This window comes from Aulonocara sp. 'chitande type north' Nkhata Bay, linkage group LG14, assembly GCF_057382095.1.
Source record: "Aulonocara sp. 'chitande type north' Nkhata Bay isolate Kocher_YH1m ecotype deep benthic linkage group LG14, A_spYH_male_GT1.1, whole genome shotgun sequence".
Classification (NCBI taxonomy): Eukaryota; Metazoa; Chordata; class Actinopteri; order Cichliformes; family Cichlidae; genus Aulonocara; species Aulonocara sp. 'chitande type north' Nkhata Bay.
This window is the reverse complement of record NC_141357.1, coordinates 27,605,451-27,628,184: the sequence shown is the minus strand read 5'-3', so window position 1 is coordinate 27,628,184 and position 22,734 is coordinate 27,605,451. Positions and strand designations below refer to the sequence as shown.

General features: G+C 42.0%; 1 protein-coding gene across 3 annotated transcripts in view; it reads right to left on the bottom strand.

Annotated features, from left to right (window-relative positions):
- Positions 1 to 20,211, bottom strand: part of arhgap32a (Rho GTPase activating protein 32a) — a 28,554-nt gene extending 8,343 nt beyond the window's left edge. For 2 of the 3 annotated variants that reach the window (XM_086261868.1, XM_086261867.1), the window contains exons 1-14: positions 19,776 to 20,211; positions 12,734 to 12,847; positions 11,690 to 11,795; positions 9,538 to 9,629; positions 9,190 to 9,274; positions 6,306 to 6,392; positions 6,075 to 6,212; positions 5,876 to 5,968; positions 5,185 to 5,307; positions 4,925 to 5,002; positions 3,574 to 3,655; positions 3,294 to 3,443; positions 1,261 to 1,363; positions 346 to 490 (exon numbers count right to left, since the gene is read on the bottom strand). In XM_086261868.1, the coding sequence (XP_086117994.1) occupies positions 346 to 490; positions 1,261 to 1,363; positions 3,294 to 3,443; positions 3,574 to 3,655; positions 4,925 to 5,002; positions 5,185 to 5,307; positions 5,876 to 5,968; positions 6,075 to 6,212; positions 6,306 to 6,392; positions 9,190 to 9,274; positions 9,538 to 9,629; positions 11,690 to 11,795; positions 12,734 to 12,822 (1,371 nt within the window). In that variant the 5' untranslated portion in view covers positions 12,823 to 12,847; positions 19,776 to 20,211. Of the gene's footprint in view, positions 1 to 345; positions 491 to 1,260; positions 1,364 to 3,293; positions 3,444 to 3,573; positions 3,656 to 4,924; positions 5,003 to 5,184; positions 5,308 to 5,875; positions 5,969 to 6,074; positions 6,213 to 6,305; positions 6,393 to 7,458; positions 7,768 to 9,189; positions 9,275 to 9,537; positions 9,630 to 11,689; positions 11,796 to 12,733; positions 12,848 to 19,775 lie in introns of those variants that run through there. The other variant, XM_086261869.1, reaches the window with a different exon arrangement.
- Between the last annotated feature and the right edge of the window lie 2,523 nt (positions 20,212 to 22,734).

Genomic DNA, 22,734 nt, shown 5'->3' with positions numbered 1-22,734 from the left:
GCCGAGGGAGTTTCCTCAACATCCCCGCTCTCGTTTTCCCCCTCTTTTTTTAAATATTCAAAGCAGCCACTGTTTTGTCTCGCTTAATCTGCTATTCGGGTTTTAACATGCACAACCCCCGCTGTTCCTAGAAAGCTCAGCGTGATGCACTGACCCCATTTTGAGCAGCACTTCAAAATGAGCAGAAATTTTGAAATGATTTCCTCTGTTCTTTTGTCAACACTGAATAACTAGAAATAGGTTCCTCGCAGCTTTTTTGCCCTACTTGTAATACTTGACACTGTTGCAATACCAGCTTCCTTTCTGATATCTATTCCCAGTGTAAACCCGTGCTGTGGTCCTTACCGAGAATCTGTCGTAGAGCTGGTAGGTGAGAAGAGGGTTGGGCAGCTCCCTGAAGTACAGTTTGCAGAGAGAGCCCACTGAGTGGATATCCTGTGTGTAGACGTCTCTGCTCAGGTCTGGGACCTGTTCAGAGTCAAACTCATGCCTACATAGAGACCAAAATAAAGAGAAAGCAGAACAGTGTGGGAGTCATCCTACTGCCCATCTGTCAATATATGAGAAAAACAAACAACAAAAACAGGACTATAAGCTCCTTTTGAGGCAGAAATCATTAATTTACCACATGATAATTATTATTACTATTTCAGTGTCTTTGTTTAAAAAAAAACTTCATTCTTGCATCTAATGCAGGAAATCTATTAATAAACTTGCTGATTATTATCAGAAAATCGTCGACTGCTTTTTTATCTCCTGTGTTTTCATAAATGTTGAAAGACTATTTCATGTGGTGTCAGTCAGTTTTAAGTGAGAAAAGACGTTTTGATTGGCTGTCAAACACCATCAGGTTCTGTGCCTAATTTATGTACTGATGGGGGATTGTTTCACAAATTCCTCCTGGCAAGCATAAACTAGATGAGAAGACCATTACAGCCGTTCAGAGCTGCACAGCTTGAAACAAATTGTGTTTGATGGATTCCAAGAGAAGCAGCTCAAAAAGAAAATAATATTTAATGAATCTCAGTATATTTCCAATTACTTATCATAATTCAGTCACCAAAAAAGCTTTTGAAAGAAAAAAGAAAATAAGCAAAAAGAAGAAAAAAAAAAGACACTGAAACCCCAGAGGGAACTCAGACTAGAGGGAATATTTTAGAAGGTAGATGCCAGTTTTGGAATTTGGTCCTTCCTGGGAATCCTCAGGAATTGTTTAGGGTTATATATCGATTTTGCAGCATGTGCGAAACAGGCACAAACCTCAGTTTCTGAATGTTGGAAGAGATCCCTGAGAGCCTGTAGATCCCATCCACCACTCCATGTTTCTCTATGAAGTCTGCACAACTCTTAACAACCTGGGGCACTGCAATAGACAAAAGATGGTCAGCGACATGCTTCATTCCTTTAGGATATCTGAAGTTGTCTATGCATTACCACATAAGAATAAAAAACCCCAAAACTCATTGTTCCTCTGATTAACAAATGGACTCTCCTCTCAAGCAGCCTGCCGTAGATCTTACAGAGGAGGCTGAAGAGTGTGATCCCCATGAAGCTGGAACACATTCTCCGGTCCACCTTCTTAAAAAGAGAAACCACTACCACAGTCTGCCAGTCCAGAGACATTGTCCTCAAGTTCAGTGCTTTGCTGCAAAAGCATGCCCACTAACACAGCCCTGAAACATCCGGTTACTTAAGAAATTCGAGAAGAATCTCATCCACCCCAGGAGCCTGGCCATCAGTGATGGGCAAGTCTTCCCCCTGGTCCCCAGTCTCTGATTCTTCTGTGGAAGCCGTGCTACTGGGATCTAACTATTCCAGTGCACTACACTTACTGTAGACAATGTGAGTAGAGCCCTGCTCTCCCCTCCTGGAAAACCTGATGGTTTGCCACAATTGCCCCAAAGTCTACTAAAAGTTTTGCACCATGGTCTCAATAAACTCCTTTTTTGCTTCAGCTACAGCACAGCTGCACTCCATACAGCCTGCTGGCAGAAATGAGCTTCCCCCAGAGGGTCCATTGGATGAGTTAGGGAGGTGGTTGGGGAGAGGGAGGCCTGAACATATTTGCTTAGACAGCTGGCCCTGTGACCAATGACTCAGATAAGTGACAGAAAATGGCGGATGTAACAATAAAACATCCGTTTTGTCTTGATTCGGTGTACTGTGCATCTCTACATGTTATTACAAGCCAAGACTTTTACTAACCACTGCAGTCTGTTTACTGGGTTGGCCATCACTGACCACGGGCAGGTAACAGTGGTAAACGTCCAGCTTATCTCCGCATCATTCTCTGTTTCAACTCCAATAGTCACATTTAAATAGCTGCTTTTTTAGTGTGTTTTTGTGATAATCTGCTATTTTCGCACCTTAGACATGGATTACTTTGCAGTAAAGACTCAAACACGCTTATAGCTAGTGTCAAATTGAAAGTCGTCATTAAAAATATCCTTTCTTCAGGTGTTTTATAAGTTGAAGGTTTTCTATATCACGTTGCTTGTGTTACATTTTGCACACATTTTTGATGCCTCGATCGGTTCTTTCAAAAGCAATTTTTGAATGGGACGCCCTGACAAAAATCAATCATACCACGAAGTACTGCATGTGCAGCCAAAGCCCGAAAACCTGGATCGTATTTCTCTGTACCACAGCATGGCTCGTTGTGCTATGCAACAATTAAAAACATTTCACTGAGTCAATGTGTTGCAGTGGATAACAGGCTCATTCATCACTGTAAATACAAGGTACTGTGGTTTATCTTGAGCGAATCCAAAACACACAGTCCTGAGGCTGTTAAGACTCTTGAGTGAAGTGTTTACGCAGCATTTAAACATACATCACCCACCTTCAACAGGGAAAAACACTGTAATACAACTGGATTTTTTCCTATTTCAGCTGTTTTCTATGAATCATTACTCACTGGCTGAAGTGTTCCCACGAGGAAAGGTTACAAGTAGGCATCGCTTCATTGTAAGGAGTCACAACACAGGTGAAATTACATTATCCAGCGTGAAGAACAGATTTTACTACAATATTTAGCAAGAAATGTATGAAATTAAAATAATACACATGATGAAAGTCACATGAGTATTGTCTACCTATTGACCCGAAGGCCTAAAAACCCAAAATACACAAAGCAGTTTTGGCAAATCTACAAAAATCTATAGAGCCACAGATTCACGAGGTAATCCCTGCTTTGGGATTAGTTCTTACCTTCCAGCAGTTTACACTGAAATGTGAACAGCCAGCAGGTAAAAATGATTCACTGTAAAATGAGAAATAAAAATCCATTTTACCCTCATGTCCTGAGTTGTGGAGATGTTCCCCCAGGTCACAGCCAAACACACGCTCTCGGAGGATGCCGCGCTGCCTGAGCTTCTGCGGCGGCGGTCGAGACTTCATAAAAGACCTCAGGAACGTTACCAGCTTTCCATGCTTCTTACACACTGATTAAGATGAAACACACAACCAACATACATATAACAGGCGAGTGAAATCAATCTGACTCATATCCTGGAAGCAAGTCTTAAATAAATCATCACGCACCGACACACACACACACACACTGAAAAGTACCTGGCTTTGGCACTGAGCTTTGAACACTGGGGGGAATCTTGTCATTTATCAGCTCAACACAGTCACAGGGGAAGAAACCAACCTGGAAGAAGAGAGAAGAGAGACTGAGAGGACTAAAGGGGAGAGACAGAAACTGTGATACGCTTGAATGTTAAAAGGACCAGAGGGGGTGTTTTATGCTGGAGCAGACTGTTATACGGCGAGGGTGCAGAAATAGGTCAGGAAGCATGAGACGCTGCCTCAGACGCTAAATCCTCAGCTATCAGCTGCAATAGTGTGGCTGGCATTGTTTGTGACAAACAGACACAAAACCTGTGAGTCTGTCTCGTTGCGTCTAGATCCTCATTGCAAAACGTGCTCCTGTTGGCAGCAACTACTTCTACTCTAGCAGGGACAACAACACATTTGATTACTTTGGTAAGGCATCCTGGAGTTGCAGGCCAAACCTATTATTAAATATATCCACAGACTTTGTATGGACATTGTAAATGGTTCATTTATTTCAAAGCATCAAATTTTTAAAAACATTTTCTGCTCTCCCATCTCCAATTTGCATAAAAATGTTGTGCGTCCAAAGTCTGAGGATATAACGATTGCTGTGAAATTTAGGCTTCATATGCTAATTACTTTGTATACATTGTATTTCTGGTTTGTTGAGCCACTCCCAGCGTGTTTTTCGTTCACACTTTGAAATCTGAAACTATATTTGAATATGAATATCTCATAAAGTATCCACAATAAAATGCCTGAAATGTTTTTATACATCAAACACAGCAAAATAATTAACAGTTATAAGAAAGGGATTAATAATTAACTTTCCTGTCATAAGTGTCGCGAGGCCAAATTGCCGTTTCCTCATGCCGAGATCGGTATCTCCAAGACCTTAACTCCCCATTCCAACAGTAAGTCTAAAGCCACAACTGCTGCAGGCAAGCAAGGACACACGCTAACTGCCAGAATATATATGAAAATGCTACATTGTTGCATTTTTAATGTCTCTCTGACTATATTTTAAACTTAATCTGGATTATCAGACTGCTCCGGGGCAGTAGGACTCGAAAATTAAAATACACAAAACATATTTTAAAAACATTATTTGCTTAGTTATAACTAGAGTACCATTTAGAAACTATTCAGATCTTTTTGGATCAGACACAAAATGTTTTTGAAACCAGAGAAAGTCGAGCAGAAGACCCATGATGATAGAATGACTCAAAAATATTAAAAGGTAAAACAGAACAGGGATGCAAAGTGGGACACCTCTGGTTCTCTTTAATTAAATTCAAGGTATTACCTGTTTTTACCTGTATTATTATACAGTAGAAAGAGGACATTTGTGCATTTATTATACCTGAAATCCATGTTTCCCTCGCCACCAGCCTGTGTCTTCTTTAGGCGGCATGTCGATGACTGAAACAATGTCCCCCACCTGGATCACAAAGCGTGTGATGATGAGTCTGATCACAGGTGAGTCCATTAAAAAGGAATCATGATGGAATCAGAAATCTGCATATGCTAAACACTCGGTCAAATAAAATCTAGCTAAAGAAGAAAAAACAAGTTAAACAAATGGGAGTGTGTTTCTCATAGATGTTTTATAATAGCTGGTACCTCAAAGGTTAGCTCGTCTGTGGCCTGGGCTGTGTACCGCTTGGTGACGTGGGCAGCGGCGATGGCGGGGACATTGATTGAAGCTTCTTCAGACACCAGCAGATGGTTCCCCTTGTTGTCGATCTAAAAATAAAAAGTGTTACAACAGAGACGTGTTAGCCCAGTTTTTCTTAAGCACAGGAAGCAGGGAACGGGAGCTCTGTCGCTGCAGTAAAAGTGACAGAGACAGGAAGCAGAAGAGAGGGAAAAAAATATTTTCTTTTTACCTCCAACTTGACTTAATATCAGTCGTTCCCTGTTAAAGCAGAGCCTGAACAATGCACAGCATGTAGCATAAGCTATTAAACTATTAAAGCATGTTTATAACCCCTCAATGTCCAAAATCGTCATTAAGGCTACAGGGGAGGGCATCAAATGTAATCTTTATAGGCGAATGAGCTACAGGAGACGCACTACTTCACAAAATACACTGACAACCGCAAGTTCTTTCATGCTTGTGTTGATATGATCTTGGAGCTCTGGTTTCTCTCACCATCAGAAATGTGGAGGGTTAATGCTACCAGTCTTGCCCAGGACACTCTAAATTCTGTTGTGCTATTGTGCTAATTCTTGATTAAAATAAAAAACTTACGTTTTTCTGCAACAAAAGCAAAATGTCAGAACAAAAATCACCAAAAAGATAGTCAGATACCTCCATCCATGTTAATACCGGACCACAGTTGATCTTATTGTCAGCGATGTTAGAGAAGCGGGACAGGTAGGTTGCCAACATTGTGGCTACTGACTGGAAGGAAGCACATGATCAAGATTTGTAAAACACAAACTGTCTGTAACATTAAACAGATAACTTCAGGCAAATCTGTGATCTTATACGTTATGGACATAGATACCTCATCGGTGTCCTTCAGCGTGTCGTATCGCGGCAGCTCAGTGAGCTGGGAGTAACGACGGTCGTATATACACAAGTGCAGATGCTTGTCCAGCACCCGGAAGTCTTCATAAGACCTCTTCACCAGCCAGTTTCGACCCTGAGAGGACGAACAAATGATAAATGGAAATGGAAAGAAATATACGACATCGTGCGATCTAATCTCGTTCACAAAAGTAGCAAGTGATGTTACCTGGCAAGTGATCTGGACCAGAAAGACCAGCTCCTTGGAGTCCAGCCCAGCCTTTGGTCCTTCACTCTGCCCCTCTGCAAAGGCCAGCTACAGAGAGACAAAGAAGCTAACGCTGAGAAGGCTGTCGTGCTAAATAATTGATCAGTTTAATACAACAACCTCTCTGTATATGACCTGGTATACAAGGAGAACTTCATGTAAGGACCCATTTCTGCATGAAATAGTAAAACCACTTTTACGCTGAACAGTGGAGTGAAAAAGTGTGATGAAAATCAAGCACCAAGGCACTGTGGGCAAAGAATGCATTAAAATAGGAGGATGTGAAGATTTTGTAAAAAAGGAATTCCGACAAATGATCTTTAAATGTGACTGACAGCCTTCGTGGTTAAGTTATTTGGCGGATAAGGAGGATATATATCATCTGCCAGCAGCACTTCACTATAAATCCTGCAGTATGAAATGTATAATAGATCAGCTGTTAGGATTTCAGAACTTGGAGGTGGTGTAGATTTAAAGAATATTTCTTTTTCTCTTCCTCCTCACTAATTTTTAATATGCCCCAAAACTGAAACGATCAAAGCTTCACTGTAGTTTGGGAATTTGTTGATAGACATTACTGTAGCAGCGACTTCAAAGGCCTCGAAGCCAAGGGAAGTTCTGGTTATTTATATCTGTTAGCAACTCATCCAGATACACTGTTATACAACACGCAGCGACCCAGTTACTGCTCAGCAGTAATACAGCAAACCACAGTGACAACGAACGCAGTCTGAGAAATTTGTATCTAAATAATTCATGATGGAAGAGCTCTTGTACACTGTGAGAATCTGAAATACTAGTCCCGACCAAACAGCTAAATTAGGTACGGACGGGTCAACGAGCCAAAGAGATTATGATGAGAAGGATTATGGACTGAATCACAGACAAAAAAGTAGGTTTCAATTTAAAAGATTTGAATAAAAATAAAACAGCAAAAATCCCAAAGTTTTCACCGAAGGCATGCTTGAGCATCACTTCTTCCGTGACGCTCACACCTCAGAGGCTCCTCTCTTCAAACTAGAGCATGCTAATGCACAAGCGTGACATTATTTCCTCACGAATATCAACCATCAGAAGCTCAGATGAATATATAGTCAACGCATGGTTATGTTACCTGCCACTAAGGCATCTCACATATTCCCCGCAGCTGGAGGAGGTGGCTCTCTCTTTGTGTGCAGCCGCAGTCCTGGACCTCAGCAAGCTCCTCCAACAAGCCAAATCTTAGCTCAGAGCAGCGGCTCAAACGCAGCTCGCCTATTTGCCGTCCCCTGCCGTTTTACCCAAAAAGCTCATTTCCAGTGCTTTGGATCATCGCGCGCTCATGCTCTGTTCTAAAAGCAGAATATATGAAAAGAGGATGCTCCCAACTGTGTGTGTGTATGTGTGTATATATGTGTGTGTGTGTGCGTTACCCCCCTTCCTGCATCCCTTTTTCGATCTCTTCCCCCTCCTCCCTCTCCTGCGCTCGGTCTCCATCACCCTCCTCCTCTCGCTCTCCCTCGGTCTCTCTCTCTCTTTCTTAACCCTCTTTCCTTTCTCCGGCAACAAAAGGGGGTTTGCCAGTAAAATGGGCTCAGCCGGCACACACAGATACACAAGCTCATCCATCATACAAAGGCACAAGACACAAAGATGACCCTTTGTCATTTCAAAACAATTCTCCTTCACTGCGCTCTCAAGGCGAGACTGCAGCTAATCTGGAGAGGGATCAATCAGGCAGGCTGCAGACAGAGGCAGTCTGCTGTCCTTGTGCTATTCTGCAATCATGATATATGAGACTTGATCAGCGCATGGCTGCTGCACTATGTGGATGAAGAGACATGAGAAATGCATCACGGGACAAAGACTAATCTCTCAGATTAAGTCGAGGATTCATCACGTTGCATTGTGGCGTGCAATACACCCCACAGCAATGTCTCCACACACCCAAATTTCTATTTCAGCTTGACTCTGCCTTTTGTCTCCTTGTGGTGCTTTCCAAGGTCACTGGAACTGTGCTGCTTCCACTTCCCTCCACGCTGCTGATGCATCCATCACAATCATGGCAACCACAAGAGGATGCGCAACAGAGTCAGAGCATCCAAGAATCGAAGTCCCGTCCAGCCTGTTACACTGTAGCTGACTAATACTAGATGTAGGGATTCAGCCTTAAAGTATGTGTGCATACATGCATACACTGCTCTGGCAGCCTAAAGCTGACACTGGCAGCCTGTAGTTGGAGCAGCCTGTATCAGAGGTGACTGACGCACTCTGCTGGCAAGCAACCTGCACTACACCGAGGTTAACCAGGCGACTAACAATCACTTCCACACATGGATGAGCAGCCACTAAGGCTTCACTGCTTCTTATTATCACTGCAGTGAACAAAGTCTTTCTTAAACCTAGAAAATTATCTATATGTCCAAATAATTTATTACGTGGTTAAAGGAAAGGAATCCCAATCACTGACTTCAGAGGCCTGTGTTATGAAGCCGGATTTAAGGTTTAGTCTGTGCTTTTAGGTTAACTCTTCCCCTGCATCAACTATAACTGCAGCCACACTCACACACGTAACATGTGATTTATCAGACTGAGATTTTAAATTTGTCTCATACAAAATCCTACAATTCCTGGATAGAATAGACTATTTGCTCTATTGTGACATTTAAGGAGAAAGAAGGATAGAGCAGTAACTGTCCAGGAAAGGCAAACAAGGTTATCGATTCAGCTGCCACGCTGCGTTTAAAGAATGATTCCTTTCTGGAGCAATTCACTAAAACGGCCACTGAACTCGAGCCAAAGACACAATTACTAAACATAGAAACTCTGCTGCTGAAGTCACGGTGTAAGTATTTTCAGGTCTCACCTGAACATTGCCAAAATCAACTGTCTCATAGTGGAAATGGGCACACTCTGCCAATCTGGGAAAGTGACCTCTGGGAAAAGTCAGCCTGAAAAACAAAAACAAAAACAAAAAAATATAGCAAACGCAGCAACTTATCAGTATTTAAAACACTGAAAAAGAGAAGAGCAAAGTTTATTGGCATAAAAGAAGAAGAAGAAGAAGGGTGAGGTTAGGTCTGCACATGATAACAGACTCACTTATCTGTCTGTGTCACACCCGTCATTTTATAGGTCCTCATTTCAGTGGCCTGAATAAGAGGCCTGGTTTACAGCCTATAATAGCAGCAACACTGTCTCCAGGAACACCTACTTCTTCATGTTCTTGACCTTCATGCTGGCTGTGCTGACGCAGGAACGCAGGATGGGCTCAGCCGGGTGCTCTGTGATGTCATCGCTCCTTGCCTGCCAAACGGAGACAGCACCCTTCGATAAATGTCAGTCAGTCACGGGACAGCTGATGGAGAACCATTTGCAGTGACCACAGTAATGATGTCGATCACATGAAAGAGTGAAGGTGCTACAACTGAAGTGCTACACACTAAAGGAGTGACTCTAAGCAGTACAATAAGTTTTATGCTACAGCATAGTATGCAAGGCTAATATGTTATATTACTATATGCTGTGGTGTATTGCATTCTTTGCTATCCTATAACTGTGTTATCATATATGTGTTCATGTTTTGTTGAAATGTCATTTACACTAATATTAGCAATTCCTGTAAGCATTAGGCCTTTTCTTTCCATGGATTCTGTTACTGTACTACGTTGCTATTGTGCTCCATAGAGCTAGAAAGCCATGCACATGAATGGACAGATATATATTCTAGTACATAATGAACAAATACTGCTTTATCTGACTTGTTATCAAGTCAGATGTTATCAAGTTCATTACTTTGAACCAAAAATGTACTTTATTCAGCATATTTCATACCACCATGATGTCAACAACTCAGAAAACTGGTGCAGCAAACTTGCTCACTTTGAGGCAGAGTTCATTGGAATTTTTCCAGTTAGAAATCAAGTTTTCAATAGTGAACGCATGAATGCAGTATAAGCTGTAATCTTGTTCTTCTTTAAGCTGTTCCCTTTAGGGGTCGACACAGCAGATCATCCCTAGCATCCTCTTCTGTCACACCAACCCTCTGCATGCCCTCCTTCACTACATCCATGAATCTTCTCTGCAGTCTTCCTCTTTTCCTCCTGTCTGGCAGCTCTATAATCCACTTTCTTTGTCTAATATATCCACCATCTCTCCTCTGCACATGTCCAAACTATTTCAGCCTTGCCTCTCTAACTTTGAGCCGTCCCTGTGATGTACTCATTTCTAATCCTGCCAACTCTGCAACCTCCACCTTGGCCTCCTGACTTTAGGTAAGTGCCACCGTCTCCAAACATGTATTATAGCAGGTTTCTCTACCACTGAGCAAACTTCCCCTAACACTCTTGCCACTATCCTTCCGTCACACTTGTCTCCACCCACTCCACGTGTACATAGCTTGAACATCAAAATGCAAACTTGGAATTTTTTTTTTTTTTTTTTTAAATACAGTATACATTAAAAAAAAATGCACACGTCATGTGACCACTTTGCCTAATAATCCCTCAGGAGGTAACCATGAGACAACGGGTATCTGGTGCCAGGACTTCCTGTTTTTTGTAGTCGTTATTGTTTAAGAATGTAGATACATTTTTAAAAAGCAAATAAGAAATAATAATCATACAGTCAGTAGTTTTTTGTTTTTTTTTAAAATTGCATTTTAAAATGCATCTATGTTCGGTTAATCAAACAGGAAGTATTGGCACAAGATACATGCTGTCCCACGGTAATGACACTACCCCACAGCCACCCACCTTTGCTCTTCACAGGACTGTTTCCCTGCTTGCAGTCTAACATTGACCAGATGTAAATGGTTAATACTGCTTTAAGCAGAAACCAGAACGCTTCCAGGAACAAGAATCTAGCAAGTCCCTTGCTAACAGATTCTGCATATTCATGTGCAGATATCAGAGTTAAGAGAGATTAATATGGATAGAGAGAGATAGAAACAGACAGATGGTAATTAACAAACAAAATTCACCAATTTTACATCTTAAAATCCCCCTTCAGATAGATAAAGAAGACAAACAGAGAAAAGATGACATCATGTGTCTGTGGCATGACACCGTCATCACACCTTTACCTCAGCTGCTATCAAGCATGTCATCTCAGTCTCTGGTGAGATATCCTTAAATGCAAATTTACATAACAGCTGACTTTCACATGTCCGCCATATGACCTCGGTGACAAGATGCTGTGAATAACCTCCAGAACCAGTGCAGCCTCATGGAAGAAGGGAGACATCCATCTCTGCTGGTGTTTATGTGTTTTCTTGTATAAGTGATGAGTCAGAGGCGTGTGTGTGTGTGTGTGTGTGTGTGTGTGTGTGTGTGTGTGTGTGTGTGTGTGTGTGTGTGTGTGTGTACCATGACAGTGGATGTCTCCTGTGGTTGTTTCTCCTCTAGAGGATTACTGTTAGTGGCTTGAGGTAAGGCATCGTCTTTGTCCAGCTCGGTAGACGGTAACACGTCACTACAGGAAGACACAGGCCAGGAATTTAAATAAAAGAGAGATAACATGTCACAGTATCAACTGCTGTGCCACGGAGACTTTAAAATAAGGCTTGTCACTTTTTTTTTTTAAATACACCAGAGGGAGCAAGTGAGGAGGAATTCATAAAGTGTGGCTTGGTCTCAAATCCTGACATTGCAACAGCATGGCCCAGAAAACATGTTGTACAAGCACTGCAAGGTTTAAATTGCATCACATATGATAACTGGGAAATATGTGAAAATACTAGTTTAATCCAATCAGGTCAAGGTGGAAACATATGTTGCACAAATGTCCGTGATCCAGATTAATCTGAAAGCAAAACAAAACAAACTGTAGCACATTTGGGGTCTGTTGGATGCCCTTAGGAAAGCCAAGGTTGACTATTCAGTGAGCCATAAAGACAATTCACCCACAAGGGACTGCTTCACAAAACCGTCACTTGAAATGTGACTCAGTGTATTGAAGAGGGCAGGGTGAGGTTCCATTCAGCTCAACTTTTATGAGCAACAAAGCCAGGAGAGAGACAGAGCACGGTTTTGTCAGCGTAATTCAGCATGATGAGATCAGGACTCCAGGCCAGGAACACAGACACACAGTGTAATTTATGTGATCCACAGGGATACAGTGAATTGCATAAGAGAAGAAGAGATATGGTAAAGTCTGGACATGATGAAGCTTGAAACAGAGACAGTCTGTCTGTCTCTCTCTCTGGGGACAGGGTCATGTTTTAGCCTTAACGCTGTCCTGCTCTTACTTTCCTTCATGCAGCATCTCAAATGCAAAAACGCATGTAAATGAGCACACAAGCACATGATAGTTAGAGCTACGCACGCACACGTCTGTCTCCACACATTTTTATGTTTTTACATGATTCACATCAGCTGACATGATGTGAGAAAAAAAACAGAGCAACTCACCTCTCAAGGACGTCACTACTTCCTGGTTCTCCCTCGGGTCCTGAGGCAGCATTCTCAATCACCGCGGCAACCACGCATCCAGCCTCCATGATGCTGCTTTTCTGCAACTGTCCGCTGTAGAGAAACGTGAGTGGGAGGAGAGGGAGGGAGACAAAGCCAGAGCGGGTGGGTGAGCGTAAGAGTAGAGCATGGGAGAAGGAGTCCGATCCTATGAAGCCGCCAGACGTTAACACACTTGAGGCTGCAGCGTGCGCGACTCTCAAGGCTACAATTCACATAGCCCAGACTGTAATCTGCGATGACATCATGCTACAGTGCCAGGAGCTGCTTCCGGGATATAAAGAATGTCAGACGGCACATTCATGAGAGGATTTCATGAGAATATCAGCTTCTTTTCTTTCTTCCTTTTTTTTTTTTTTTATCATTTTTGCACTGACAGGAGTTAGCTGGAGAAAACATCCACCTTCAAGAAAATGTCAAGGCTGTCATGGCAGTTTCAGTATGAGCCCCGGGATAAAATTAGTTCACTTAGCATCATTATCTTTGCTCATAGATATCCACTCACTGGCCATTTTGTTTGGTGCAACTGTTAAGCTGCTAGTAAATGCAAATATCTTATCAGCTAATCACATGGCAACAACTCAATAAATTTTGGCACGTAGAAATGTTCAGAACAACCTGCTTAAGTTTAAACTGAGCATCCAAATTGTTAATAGAGATGATTCAAATCACTTTGAATATGGCATTGTTGTTGGTGGTCTGAGTATTTCAGAAACTGCTGATCCACTGGGATTTTCCAACAAAATCATCTGTAAGGTTTACAGAGATGGTCCATAACTGAGAAAATGTACAGTGAGCACAGTACTCTGGTTAAAAATGACTTCGTACATCAGAGGAGAATGGCCAAAATAGTTCACACTGATGGGAAGGTAATAGTAACTCAAATAATCAATCATTACAACCAAGCTATGTAAAAAAGCATCTCTGAATGGACAACATGTTGAACCTTGAAGCAGATGGGCTACAGCTGCTGAAAACCACGCCAGGTGTGACTCCAGTCACCTAAGAACAGGAAACTGAGGCTAGTGTCATAAAGGTGTGGGAGGTTTTTCCTGACAGACTTGGGGCTCCTTAGTGTTAACTGGCATGATTAGAAATGCTACAGCTTACATGAATATTGTTGCTGACCATGTCCATCCATTTGTGACCACAGTGTACTGATCCTCTGATTGCTGATTCCTTTAAAATGACAATGAGTATACTGCACAATCAAATAGAGCATCTATGGTGGAATGGGACGTTCACATCATGGATGTGCAGCCAACAAATTTGCAGCAACTGTGTAATGCTATCGTCTTAATATGGACTTCATCCATTATCTACTTCTAGTTATCTAGGGGCAGGGATAGCTCAGTAGGTAGAGCGGTGGCCCCATGATCGGAAGGTCGGGGGGTCGATTCCTCTGAACAGCCACCCTGAGGTACCCCTGAGCAAGGTACCGTCCCTACACACTGCTCCCCAGGCGCCCAATGGCTGCCCACTGCTTCACTGAGTGAATGGGTTAAATGCAGAGAGGAATTTCCCCACGGGGATCAATAAAGAACACTTTCTTCTTTCTTTCTTATCCCTATCAAAGCACCACCTCACATTGGGAGGTCATAGAGTATACCCTGTACTGACCTTCACTCTGTTGCAAGTCACAGACAACTAAATAAGGTTCATACTGGTGCTGTCCAGGTGCAATTTTGGTCTGGGGTTATTTCTTATGTGCTCGGCTTGGCTCCAAGTCACGGTCTGTAACCTATCCCAGTTACCACAGGGCGAGAAGGGGGGTACACCCTGGACAGGTCGCCAGGCTGTCGGAGGACCAACACAAGAAAACAGACGACCATTCATGCTCACATTCAATCCTACAGGCAACTTAGAATAACCAGTTAACCTAATCCCACCAACTGTATGTCTTTGGACTGTGGGAGGAAGCTGGAGTACCAGGAGAGAACCCACACAGACATGAGGAGAACATGCCAACTTCACACTCCAAAACTCAAATTTAAAAAGTTTTAAGTGTAAGAATGCGTAAGAATCATCATATTTGGAAAGGCTCATACCAATATGGCCCTGATCTATCTTACTGTCTAATGGAATCCAGTATCACTACTGACCTCCTTATGTACTGTAAACAAACAGAAGAAATGCCCTGATTAAGCAAACTCGGCACCACAATCTTCCCATAACTAGCTTCTAACCAATGTGGGTGTGCATTGTGAAACAGTGCATGTTAAAAGGGCGTGTGGGTGGAAAAAACAAGCCTCTTTTCACACCTCTGAGGTTCATCTCCAGCACTAAAAATCCCTCCATTTAACTCTAAGGCAGTTTTACCATCCCTAAGCAGCTCTGCTAATCAGCACAGAAATGTTTGGAGTAACAAGTAGATTCGTCAGCCCCAACTAACTGCTGCTGTAGTAGCAGTTTCCCACCAGCCCCTCTGGCCCAGAGCCTCACTGAGTTGCTGTTGACGGCCTTCTACAAAGCCTCCTGACTCAGCAGAATGTGAGCAGGCAGACAGGAATATGGGCCAGATCAGACTCCAATTCATCCACATCTCATACTGCATCTCCTCTCTAATAGACACTGTAACCTTGCCAAAGGAGAGCCAACGTACTATACAAGCAAGCAGCAAACTAATTTATTGTTTAGAAGTGTTGCATCAAGCACTGCTTCATAAGGGTCACCGGAGGGAATGTTTTTTGGAAAGTCATATAGAAGTGAAGACAGTATGCTGCCAATTAATGTGGCTCTAGAGGCACATGTAATAAAATTAGTGCCTCTATTTACAGCTTAAAAATCTAGGTTAACACAAAAAGATCCAAGCATTATCTCTTCATTGTTTACAATATTTCCTTTATCGTGCATTCCATGATTTAAAAAAAAAATGTGTGCTGCATGGTACAATACCTGACCTTGCTGATGGCACCGCATAAGACAGTGAATCAAGCATAGGAACATGCTGTACTGCACACTGCAGAGGAGGCAGGCTAGCTGTGTGCTTTAAAGCTGCCTGACAGAAACAGAAGCCTGACAACTTGTGGGGGATGAGCTGAAGATAGCCGACAGCAACATATGATTGAGGGCTATACCAAACACCTCTCAGCATCATGAAAATCACAACACATGGAGGAAAAAACAGGAGGACTATTTTGGAATTGCCCCAAATAGCTTGAGCTATAAAAAGATAAAGCTGTCACATCTGTAAAAAAAAGTCATTACTCTAGTTGATCTTGGCAATGAAACAGGTAGCACATATTGATGCAGCCGTACAGGTGAGAAAAACACCATCCCGCCAAACCAGGCATCAAACCCATGTAACTAAAACTGCAGAGCTGCTGTACGTCAAGCAGAAATCATCTTTCCACCACATCTCCATCAGTCATTTTCAATGTGTTAAGCAAACCTAATCCAGATGTACAAATAAAGAAACCCTCTACCTGTCACTTAAAAAAAAGAAAAAAAGTAGTGCTGCTCTGATGTCAGGAGACGGCAACAGAGAGTGTAAAAGGATGTCACCCCGGTATCTGATGGCCTAGATGGCATTTTAAGGAAAAACAGGGCAGCCTACACAGTCGTGCACACTTTTTATGAAACTGCTATCAGCATGTGTGCTGACAAGAAGAATGACTGCCTGTATATTTGTAGCTACAAACACACAGCAGATGTGTCTAAGTGAGTCACAGATACTTTATCACATATGAGAGGAGGCAGGAAGGCAAGCCAAGGAAGGAAGGAAGCTAAGAAGAAGGAGAGGGAATATGAAAATGTCTTTTTACCTTTCTCTGTAAAAATTGAATTTAACTGACACATATTAATGCAAAAATCGCTCCCATTCTGTGGACCTACAGTAAACAGTGTAATATGACGTAATCACACCTTCATTATGGAATTAGCAGAAGTCTAATGAAAGAGCAAAAAGAGTAACAATAAGGCTGCATTGTAATTATCACTGCTAGCTTGCAGAATGTTTGATTTTTACTTTTTAAATTTGATCCCTTACTGGCCAGATGATAAAACACACATTGTTGGAAGTTGCCTAAATAAATACTTCTGGCTACATGATAAGTGTAAATCTGCTACACTCTGTCCTGCTGTTTTCACCACATTTGGGTGTCTGTATTTCAGTGTTAGCTGGGCTGTGTGAAGCAGGTTTGCAGGCCTGTTGTGGTTAGAATGAGCCAAAATAGTAAAGATGGCAGGTCAGAAACCCAAAATGAGCTAGAAAAAAGCTGAAATTATCCGAGAAGCTGAGGTACACAACAAAGTGTGATGATAATCATAGATGGGGAGGAGGAGTCACCATGACACCACCCACTCATCTGTGAGCGGAGCATTTTGCCCGTCAACATCAGGGTCCTTTAAAACTACATTTCACATGTGAGGGGTGAATCCGAATAAGGAGAGAGGGCACGGCACACTCATAAACTTGTGACTTTAAATCACATGACAGCCAATCAGATACTCTGCTTTATAAACTATTTACTTTACATGGAACTATGATTACCAAAATGAACTTCGTGTTGGATTCAATAAGACTTGGAACTGGTGACTGGGACAATAAATATATTCGCAAAGTGTTTACTGAGGTCATGAATGGAAAAACAAGATGACTATATCATAGTTGCCAATAGTTGCTATTAGAAAGAAAGCAGGTTTAAGGCCCTTGAGCACTGGTTCTACTTTTCAGACCCAAATACGATGCCCATTTCTTATATACGGTCTATAGTGATAACTGTTTCTGGGTATGTGACCCTTTCACATACACATGGCCATGGTATCTGTGAAGTTTATTAAATACCGACTGTATCAGCTTAAACTGCACTTTTAATAAAATTCTTTTATTTTTTCTGCAGAACCCCCCAAAAGGCAAGTGGCTGGCCGATGGAGGAAACTTGGTTTCATGCTCTCATTCTGAGCTCTGGATTGCAGTCAACACAGGCAAGAGACGCAGAGGAGAAAGCCCTGTGGTTACCATGGTAACCGCTCTCCCGTCCATCGTGACTTGATGCTCCTCCAGACTGAGGATGAGGTAAGCACAAGGAGGCAAATGATGCCTCAGAGGAACCTTTGGCCAGAAGCTCCGACACATCACCAGAAAGTCTATTTGTTGCTTCTCTGCACGGCAGGACTGAGACAGCAGGTGAGGCACTGCTCTCTGATAATGCCGTTTAAAAAAAATAATAAAAAATCAACTGTAGTTACTGAAGCTTGGGCTCAAATCACTTCATAGAGGGAGGAGGAGGAGATGGTGGTGGCGAGCGGTCATTTGATCTTATAATCTCCTTGAAATCAAACCACAGTGAGATTAAATTTAGCTCGGCCTTTGCCCCGCAACCTCCAGAGTTACAGTGATCCCCGGTGCCAGGCAGAGAGCGGGGTGACCAGCAGGGCGATTAAGTTGTATGCAACAGAGCCAAATATTTAATCAACAAGCTGATCTGTCACTCTGGATGACAGTCTAACCCTTACAGTAAGATGAAGGTCTTTCCAGTATAAGCACGAGTGTTTACTTTGTCTAAAAAAAAGACATTTTACCATTTTACTGTGTAAGACAAAAAAAGAAAAAATGCAGGAATGCCAGAGGACGAGATCCCAGCTCCCTTTACAATCTAGTGCAATCTAATACAGCAATCCCTGCAACAGCTACAAACTTTGTAAAGCTCATGTTCAGCTGTCAGGGAGGTTTTGACTCAGCTCTGTGGAAATGCATTTATAAGGCTGTACTGTACAGTCGACTGGACCACATTACACAAAATACACATTACCATAGAATATGACTAATGCAATTATTACAGCGAGCCCACACACTCCAACACACATTTCTAAATAATATTTTCTACGATGAATCGTTTGTTTTACGACATCTCCAATGCATTTATCTCCTAACGCCAAATACAGTGTCTGTAAATAGCACGTTTTGTCCTACAGACATTACAAACATAATTGTTCCCGAGTGACAAACTGGACCCAGTGGATTCTGGGAGTTGTGTAAAATGTCATCAACTGGATAAAAATATAGTTCATTAGTACAGAATGTCAAATAGCTCAAAGTCTTTACTGGTGCATCTGCAGTCTTAAAAACAAAGCCATTTAAAATGTATATATATGATTACTCAAATGTTGTTAACATATTTCAGTTAACTGAGGGATTGATGGACTAACCATTCACTCAAAAAATCTGCCTGTTTCTGTGTTTGACTAATGTAATTACATGTGATTTTGTTACATAAGTATAATGTAAAATTTTACATTTAATTGAATCTGGGCAAATGAAATTCACTTGATTGGTATACATTACATTTAACACATTAACAGTTCATTTAATATATTTCAGTAGCATCTCACTCAGAACTGTTGCTTTATGTTTGTTTCTACTCTACAGCTATTTTATACTCAAGCCTCCACCACACTTGCCATATCTTACATAATGAACACAGCCTCACAAATTACAATACAATTCTTAGCTTTCAAACACTAAAGATCTTTCTAACTAATAAATAAACACATGGCAGAAATTCGAATACAGGAAGTGCAGGTGTCACAACACTTATTGCAGGGCAAGTGTTGCACTGTTGCAGTAACACGGGTCTTGGTTACACTGTGTCCACGCACTGCACAACAGTGATTCACAGACACACACCAGCAACGAAATCCTCTTGACAGACAAAGTCAGTTTTAATTCCCTGTGATGCAATCATGCGCATATTGCAGTCCCGTAAACCGACTCCTGGGATCCACTGGGAAAACTTTACAGCCTGTGTACTCTGACCTGTTGGGCCTGACAGATCAGCGGTCAGCTGCGTGCGTAACACACGCGCACACATAAACACACGATCATTAGTCAACTCTAATGTAAAGAATCACATCAGCTTGGTGGGGGGGGGGGGTCTAAAATACGCGCGATGGTCACACCTTCGGCGGTTGACAGCACATTAAACCCGGTGTGGTTATGTCTGCACAGCCAGTTACGATCCCTGCTCAAACAGCAGCCTACCTGTAACTGTACCCGCTGCTCCACTCTGCTGCCTCCTCTATGCTGCACAGCGCAGGGCTCCTCGACGAGGAAACATGTTGTCAGCATCGCACTGCAGAAATGCGCGGCTCGGACTCACACTCGGGCTACGGCTGATCATCTGAGGTAGACGTTTTGCGGAGAAAACCGTTGACCGGGTGCGGCATCGCTGAGGCAGTGTGGGAGTCTTTCCGGGAGCCGCGACCGGACTGACTGAAAGGCTGGGAAATCTGCACACTCGGTGCCGGGAGCGCGCGCTGCTGAACTGACCTCGTGCCCGCGCCTAGGATGTTTTAGCCTCAGGGCTTCCCAGACCTTTCAAAGTCAAGGACCCACATATGAGGCAGGCATGAGGGTATTGCAAGCGCTTGTTGGAGAAATATTCACCAGTCCGAAGAGCCCCGTCTGGCAAGTTGTGCTGCATTAGGTAATGCTCAGTAAGGAATTACATAACCCTGTAAAATAGGTGGGTGGTAACAGAGAGGAGTGAAACCTTGTGTGCAAGTCACTCATCCTAATACAGCATCTATTGTGCTTGTCCACTGAAGGAGGTAATGTGAAATTCAGCTCTTCTGTTTTAGGCTGTGGGAGCACTGGGACCTTTTGATGACCTTTTATGGTCCTTGCAAACCTGTACTAAAATTTCTGGCCTACTGTAATTTTGAAAATCGATTATACAGCTAGCATAATTGATAGGATCTAATCCATCTTTTTAACAGAAGCTTCTATTTTCATGCACAGCCATTTTTGGCACCATTGAATAACATCATAATATACTGTGAACAGTTTGTGCTCTCTCTTTATTTATTTTTCTTCCAAAAGTAGCTAGCATATGATGGAGATGGACAAAATGTGGAAATTAATTTTGATTATAAATCTACTGCCTGGTAACTAGTTAGGATACCATACAAATTATTCAAGTCCTTCCTTTTCAGCAGCTTGAACGAATGCCTCGTCTAACCTGCACAAACATCAGCTCGGCTTAATTTACATAGAGTGCTCCATCCACAGCCACAATAATGTCACTGCTGCAAATAATCCACTGGAGACTGGAATATGTAATAACATCACCTGTGAAATAAAAATAATGGGGAAAAAAAACATTTGACTTAAAGTTGAGTAGAAGATGAAAAGGACAGATGTTATAGAAAGTGTGACAAATCAGTTGCTGTTTGAACCTATGCTATACATTTCATAGTTGTGAATAATAAATGAAGATAGTACTGTTAGGCCACCTGGGCAAACCCGCTGAAGTCGGTCCCTTTGGAGAACCTGACAGATGTGTGTTACTGCTGTCTGATGCTGCTGGTATGCAGCGTGGTGAACTCACAGGAAAGGCTCAAGCTGCTGTAAGAAGCCAATAAAACTTCAACTCCTGTTAAAGTTTTGTCAAAACCTGGGTTTTAGTCATTAGGCCCAGTGGTTAGCCTTGTTAATGTACCTCATAATGTTAACTTAGTAAAGTTATAACTTTTCCCAGGGTTTTATTTTCTAAGAGATGCCAAGTTTCAGAGCAAAGTGAATATGCAAAAACACCACACAGGTCCCGCACAAAATCCAACTCTGTTTTTCCTCAGTAAACCCTTTCCTAATGAATTTATGTTCTCTAGACCTGTTAATCAGGATGCAGCCGTTAGTGATGCATCCACAGCTTTAACATGTTTTTGGGAGTTGTCTGTGTTTTTGTCTTTGCACCCACTTGCTGTGTGTTTTCAGTTCACGTTCATCTTGTAATGTTTCACTCACATTCAAGTAACTATATTTTGTTCTAAAGGTCAAAAACATGGAGTAACTTTCAGATACTCTGCTGTTGTCCAGTCGCTCTGAATGTGATTTGAACAAAAAAAACAAACAAACTGATGTTTAGTTTATTAGCTGGTTTCCTGGTGGAACCTTGTTTGTACAGTTACACCGTTTATGAATTTGTGCTAATTAATTAAGGCGATTTTGCCACCTTTCACCGATTAAAGCTGCTATACTTACCACCCCTGTCCCTCTCATATCCTGTATGCCACATTAAAGGATTTACCAGACAAATCCAAAATGTATTTGGGTCTTATCATCTAACTCTGAGGCAGAAAACTGCCGATATGTAAACATGTTATTTAAAATGGGCTTTTTGTATTTTATTTTGGGCTATATCATTCATCATATCATAGTATCATTGTAATGAATATCTGATGCTCCCAGGCCTCGGGTAAACTGTGGTATTTACCACTATTAGGCAAATACTCAATGTTAAATAATGTTTATTCATTTCTTTAAATAAAAACACCCTCACATTTGCTTTATTGACTTACACAAAAAATGCCATAGTTTAAACAGCAGGAATAAGATACAAAGCAATTAACCCTGTCTATTCAGCAATCTTTGTGAAATGCAGGTGACGTCGTCTGTTTGACCAGCGGATTAGGTGAACTTTTATTTTCCTAAGGTGTATGCAGATGGCTTTGCATTTGTTTGCTTCCAAGCATGCCAGAGGGAATTTGAACAAAAGCACAAAGGTCAGTGTGACAGACCTCATCCTCTTTCAGGTTATTTGTCTTCCTTGTTCTGGCTCAGCCGCAGGACAATTCATTCCTCAAAGTCTGGGTGGGGATATTAATCATTGAACAACAAGCATGCATTTGAACCGAGTCTTTGATCTTCCTTGGTTGTGTCTGTCGGATCTAAGAGTACATTCACAGGATAACTTTTATTCTTTTTTTTAATTCAAGAAAAAAGGTCATTCGAAACCTGGCGCTCCTGTAATCATCCTGCTCATGTGTCCTAAAATAAAAAAAACAACAACAACAACAAAAAGGAAAAAAAAACCCTGACCTGATTAAGCTGCTCATATCCCATCCTCACTCTCTGCCCAACACTTACACCCTGTGTCTAGCGTATGAACTACAGCATCTTCTTCACCGGTCACACAAAACCACAGAAAAAACAGGACCTC